We start from the raw sequence: 6,663 nt of genomic DNA on the forward strand, positions 1-6,663 counted from the left end.
GGTCTCATTTATGACAGCCTTCTAACTGTGAAGAATCTTTAGTTTTAGAGAAAGGATCCTAGACATCGCAGCCCTTATGTTTTTTTTTTTTGCTTAGATGTGCATCTTTTTTCATTTTATAGTTATTAACTGATAAACATGGAAAATACAAACATCCCTTATATTTACACCAATACATAATGATTCTTCTTGTTAAGCTCATGGTTTCCGGTTTATAAATATCTTGTTCATCGAGACTGAGATTTCACTTCAGTCAGTCTTGAGCTCGGATTGTGCGCGGATGGAATCTGGATAAAAAAAGTACTTGGCTCCAGTAATGTCTAATATCTTCTTGGTCAGTGCATCAGTCTCAGAAGATCCAGTTCCTGTCATTAGTAGCATTCTCATCATCCATTCCAGCAGCTCGGGACAAAACACTCTCCACAGATATGCTGCCTTGAACCAAGCAGGCTCCGTAACATATCTATCACCCCTACATGCGCTATTGACTATTCCCCTTGCACACTGTTCTGCTCGTAATACCGGTGCTGGACCAATTTGAACCTGCATAGACAGAATCACATGCTATAAAGTTTAGCTGACATGTGAAATATGTAAACATGGTTGGGGGAGTGAGTGTAGGCCCTACATCTCTCATATCTTGATCCACTTCCGTATTACCATCTTTCATCAGGAATTTGCCTTGGGTCAACTCTGATTCTATATACCCCGGAGTTGCTATTGTGATTTTGATGTCAGAGCCAAATTCGGTTCGTAAGCCATCAAAGAAATTTATGAGTGCAGCTTTGCTTGCCTAGGAGAAACAAATAGAGCTAGATTGTTAAATTGTTCAAGGGCATAAAGGAAATGAAGCAAGATTGCTGGTGTTTTTCTCGTGTTTTACATTGTAGTAGCTCATTCTGGGAGTAGGTAACCATCCAGCGGCAGAAGCCGTCACAACGATCCTACCATTGCTCTTCCTAAGCTGAGGAACCGCAAAATAAGTTGGATAAACTGCTCCCCAAAAGTTAATGTCCTAATAAAAGAACAAGGTACGTTATTAGTAATATTTACAGTCGATGATACCATTGCAGCAGTAGTAGTAAGCTTGCAAATGTTCTTACCATTATTGGTGCAAAATTAGCAATATCTCCAGATTCTTCAAACATGCAGACAGAACTGATGCCAGCATTGTTTACCAAATGATCCACTGTAAAAATAAATAAATTAGGTGATCAATTGACAGTGTTCTGAAAACCTTAATGTATCCCTACACTATTTGTTACTGACTCAAGACTCAGGTCTGAGTCAGCAAAAGTTGGTCCGTTTGTTGCATACTTACACCTGCCAAAGTGATTCACCGCTTCATCAATAAATCTTCGGCATTCATCAACCTTAGAGACATCTGCTTTAATAGCAAGAACGTCAGGAGCACCATGATAATGGGCATTATCCGCAACTTCTTCAAGAGCTTTCTTTCTCCTCGCAACGAGAACCAAGTTTGCTCCTCTTCTCGCATACTGATACGCCAGTTGCTGCATATTTTTGACACAAAATCAAACCAACATACAAAAATCAAACAGAGCAAGGGTTTTCGAGTATGAAAAGTATTAATGAACGATGAGTGAAATTTGTTTCTCTTTACCTCGCCAATTCCCGAGGAAGCACCTGTGATGAGGACGACTTTTCCAGAGAGGTTTTCACTGAAAACAGAATTGATAGCAGAAAGAAGTAACTTGAAAAAGTAATATGGTGGTACAAAGAATAAGAGTGTGATGAAGCTGGTTGGTGGTAACACCAAATTCATTAAACGATGCAGTAACTCCACCAACATTGTTGCTATAAATTTGTTCTAAAAAGCAAGAAGAGAAGCTTCAGAGGTATTATTCGAAAGTGAGTTGATGTATTTGGTTGGATTGTTTTTTTTTGATAATTTAGGTGACTACATTTATAGAGAGGGAAACAAATGGAATCAGAAGAAGATGGAAAATGTGAAAAGAGGTGTTATAGTGATAAGCATTGGAACCGCATGGAGGTTTCAAGACACGTTATTACATGACTAACGATACGTGTCTAATCATTTTCTGTTAATGAAAAATAAAAGAAGAAAAATCCAAACCCACATTTGTCTTAACAATAACAACTGCTAGCTAATGCTGTATGTAAATTCAATGACGGATCCGTTCTACAACTATATAATTTACAAGATTAATCCAGAAAGTGTCCAACAGACGCGTCAGGACTCATGAGCATGAGCAATACCAACTCGTACCAGCATATTACATGTTTGCGTTTGTAGAGACACCAGTAAAGCTGAGGTAGTCAAATGAGATTTTTATGGACTTTAATACATTTTTAATTTGAGTGATTTCCGGAAATTTTTTGAAAATCTAGAGATTTCTAATGATATTTTAAAAGTATTTTAGATAGTCTTCGTAATTTGTAGAGACAAAAAAATGTGATTTGTAAAGAGTTTATGTGATTTGTAGAGACAAAAAAATGTATAGTATTCCCTGAAAAATTCAAAACATCTGGCGGTTTTTCTAAATATCCATGTTACAATAATTATAAAAAATACCATGAATACCTAATGAAATATGTGTCCATTGTTAAAGTAAATATCATTGTTGTCCTATGCCTAAACTTCGGTACGGGCTAAGATGAAGAGAGAGGAGATTTTCAGTAAGTGTATTCAGGTGAGGACGGGGTTGTAGAGAAGATAAAAAATAAAAACATCACTGCGGTCTGTGCAAGTGTATCGCTGCACAAGTGGCCCATAAATTCCCAAATCCAGATGAAGGTGTAGTTGTATTACTGCATAAGTGGCCCATAAGTGTATTACTGCAGAAGGAGGAAAAAAATGGTTCACTCCTAAAACCATAAATTCTCTAAATCTCCAAGTCTCCCAAAATGTCACCCCTTGGGGAGAGATTTCCACCACACATATTTTCCAAAAAAAAAAGTCTCTCCAAATATCTGGAAACAACAAATCCATGACTTTCAATTTTCTTTCGAATAACAGGAGTGTTGGAGTGACTCTTCTGAAATCCTAATCCAATAACTTGGAGTTTCAAGAATTTAAATGACTCAAAAAAAGTCTCTAACCAATAAGAAGAGACAATAGGAGATCTCCAAAATTCTCTATGGATTAAAAGTAGATTCTGAAACTCCACGTAAGTCATTTAGAATCTCGTTTGACTACCCCCTGTAAATCATACTAGAGACACCATATGTGGTTTCTGAGTTTTTTTTTTCCCTTGACAAACGTGATATTATTGATTTAAATCTCCCAAGAGCAATCACAGACCCCAACTTCAAGATAACATACAAGACAATGACGCCGTACTGGTGACCAACAAACCGACAAACCTCTTGTGATTAATAACTAAACATCCCCAGGACATATCATATGAGGACAACTGAAACTCACACGGAAAGTCTGGTACAAAAGATCAAATGATTCATCAAACACTAGTAACATAAAGGTACCACTAACAACGTCCAATCGTTAAAGATACAGAAACACCAAAACAACACGCCAACCAAGACCGACATATAAACAAACTAAAACAGACGAGGTCCATACAAAGGCAGGCTAAAGACCAAGCCCAAGAGAAATAGAACCGTCCGGAAACATGCACACCACAACCCGAACTCGCAGAACACCAGCTTCATTGTAATCATCTCAGCGAGCAACATTAACTACGTCATCCGATCTCCGAGGGAAGCAAGGCTAAGAAGCAATTATTTTGACCACCAAATCAAGGAAATCCAGTATCAGCACCACTAGTATCTATGGCCACCACCATAAGTTAGGACCACCACCAATGCCTGAAGAGAGATAAAAGAACATTTGTTTGTAACTTATGGTGGTGGCCATAGATACTAGAGAGTCAACAATTGAAAAGTAACAGCACTATCAACACCTATAAGATGACAGAGAGTCAACAAAAGAGAAAACATGAAAACAAACCAACATCCAGAAATTCCTTATCACAAAATATCATATGAGATAATCGAGCAACCAAAGATCCCAAATAAACATTATCAGTTGACCTAATCATAATAGATCATAGAGATGTAACTACCATCGATTGAAATCATGGAGGAAAAATAAGAGAAACATGTTAATTATACAAGATATACATAAGTTTCATACTCGAATTGGTCCAAAAGGATGAAATCAAGTAGGAAACGAGAGAACATGGATTAGCGTTTTTTTTTTAGTGTTGGAGAGGATAAGGGAGAAAGGAGAGAGATCTTTTTGGATTCCGAGATTCATATAACTTTTATGTGACCGATTGTGGTGGTTTTCCACTTTGAAAATTGGACTCCAAAATTCAACCTAGTTGATATCACTGTAGAGTTTTAACCCACCTTAATCCGGTGCAACTATTATTCACTTGCTTATTTTTACATTATTGTTTGTTTGTCTTGTTCTTGTAGGAATTTTCTAGGTATATCCATTTAGGGCTTTGTCATGATTTTTAATCCTTACCATTTTAACAACAAGTACTAAAAATGCTACAATGACCTTTCAGGACATCTCTTAATATCAATAACTACAACTTATCCTTGTCGATAACTTTATCTATATATCATGGTATCAGAAGGAATCATGGAAAAATTCATGCGATCTATATTATTCTTGAGTCGTCACCATCACATCTACATCACTTATCTTAAGTATTCTTTTTGTCAATCCCACCTGAGAATCACTATTCTCTTAATGATAACATTCATAATATTGATTCTACCCAAAACCAAGATTTTGATTTCACTTTTCAATTTCTACCGCTTAACATCATAGTCGGTCTCGTTGCTACGAAACTTGATGAGGCCAACTACTTGGTATGGAAAAACCATATGTAGTCTATCCTCATCACTATATATGTGTTTGGATTTATTGATGGAAGTTTACCAGCGCTGCAACCATCCATTGTTGTTGGGGAAAGAAAGTTTTCAACCCCGCATATTTTTTTTAATGGTGTAAGTTGAACAGATTTTTGATGAGCTTCTTAAACGATACTCTTAGAGCATTGATCGGTCAAACTCGCATGCGTTGCTATCTCAAGCATGTTTGTCAATGTTAGTGATCAAAACTATAAGTCTTGATTTCTAGCCTATTTGTAGATGTCTCGGACTAGGACATAGATAGTGTAGTTGATCTTAAATCTCTCGACGTTCATCTCTTGAAGACGAAGAACTACTAAGGGGAGCTTGTGGAACTTCTTCGACAAAAGGTATGTGGAGATTTGAAATTATCTATCACTTGGAAAGTCTATTTCTACTATCTCCTATATTGAGACATAGATCGTGTTACGGTATAATTTTCTCTATACACATTTGAGATTCGAGCTGAGTATATCTCGCTTACATATTTCTCGAAATATGTGTTGGTAAGCTTTCGCTTTGACCAAGTTCATCTTATATCATGAGAAAATTGCCGAGTAACATCTTACATGGTTTGTGTGATACAATCATTTGGTGTAAGACTTGGAAGGTTTCAATAATGATGATTTCAATATCTTGAAAATTGCTTTGATGCTAATTGTGTGTGAAAAAGACTATTGACATTATAGAAGAATGTTTCAATGATTGAAATAAAGATTTGATGATGTAACCATCTTTGGATATAAGCATATATAGTGTGTTCGCACATTAGTGTATAAGTCCATAAACCGGAAGCCAAGAGTGTGCATATGTGTGTATAGGGAATTGGTGAATGAGACAGGTTAAGTATGCATACCCATACGCATACTGGCGGAAGTTCTCGAACCGAGAATTTCTGTTGAGTTTGGTTTTGGAAAAACTCTTAACTAGTCACCATAAGTATGCCTACCCGTGCATACTGGCGGAAGTTTTTGAACCGAAAATTTCTGTTGAGTTTGGAAATTTTACAAACTCAAATCCGCTTGCTTAAGTACGCATACCCGTACGCATACTTAAGCTGGTTACTTTGTCAAATCGGTCAAGTCCATGAACTTAAACATTTAAATCATAAGGAATGCAATCTTTGCAAACTGTGGCTATAATGTTCATGATTGATTCAAGTGAATCAAACCGATTTGATTTCAATTGTGTTTTCTAAACAATTGAACAACTCTTTAACTAGTTTTATTTGAGTCATTTGAACTAGTTATGGTTAAGATGAATAAGGTTGATATGAGAGTAATCATATAGATAACCTCCGTTAACTATTTATGAACCAACATGGTGTACACGTTTAGGTACGGCTACATAAACCTAAATAAGGGTACATTTCATTTGTGTGTAACAAGCTAAGTTGGATCTAACGGTTGAAAGATATTAGCTTAGTTAAATCAGGTTTTTCATCTGACGGTGAATATTGAATGCTTCGTTACCAAGGTAACTTGGATTGCAAACTCTGATTTGAAAACTATATAAAAGAGAACTCTAGCAACTGGGAAAACTAATCCCCACACCTCCTGTGTGTTACTAGTTGCATACTAGAGTCGATTCTCCTTTAACCGTAGGTTTCTTCTCGAGACCCTGTAAGTTAACGACTTGAAGACTTCATTGGGATTGTGAAGCCATACCCAACTATTATCTTTGTAGTTGCGTGATCTGATCTTGCTGTTTCTATCGTGTTGAGTGCAATTGAAATAATTGGCTTGAGATTTTATGTCTCCGATAGGCAAGATAGAAAAGTAATCACAAACA

The 6,663-nt window shown here is 36.5% G+C and overlaps 1 protein-coding gene across 1 annotated transcript; it reads right to left on the reverse strand.

Moving 5' to 3' along the window:
* Positions 1-249: 249 nt before the first annotated feature.
* LOC113277380 (11-beta-hydroxysteroid dehydrogenase 1B-like) lies at positions 250-1,813 on the reverse strand. The gene is made up of 6 exons (XM_026526495.1): positions 1,625-1,813; positions 1,322-1,514; positions 1,104-1,189; positions 884-1,015; positions 629-793; positions 250-543 (listed from the first exon to the last, which is right to left on the reverse strand). Exons 1-6 carry the CDS (start codon positions 1,811-1,813, stop codon positions 250-252), a joined length of 1,059 nt encoding a protein of 352 aa, XP_026382280.1.
* Positions 1,814-6,663: the final 4,850 nt, after the last annotated feature.

Source organism: Papaver somniferum, chromosome 5, assembly GCF_003573695.1.
Source record: "Papaver somniferum cultivar HN1 chromosome 5, ASM357369v1, whole genome shotgun sequence".
NCBI lineage: Eukaryota > Viridiplantae > Streptophyta > Magnoliopsida > Ranunculales > Papaveraceae > Papaver > Papaver somniferum.

Bases quoted from the DNA above. Each gene is read 5' to 3' on its own strand.
- LOC113277380 (XM_026526495.1), bottom strand. From the start codon at position 1,813: ATGTTGGTGGAGTTACTGCATCGTTTAATGAATTTGGTGTTACCACCA. The intron at 1,190-1,321 runs GTAAGTATGCAA...TTATTTTTACAG, and splicing joins GGTGAATCACTTTGGCAGGT to TGGATCATTTGGTAAACAAT. The intron at 794-883 runs GTAAAACACGAG...TGTTTCTCCTAG, and splicing joins CCAGAATGAGCTACTACAAT to GCAAGCAAAGCTGCACTCAT.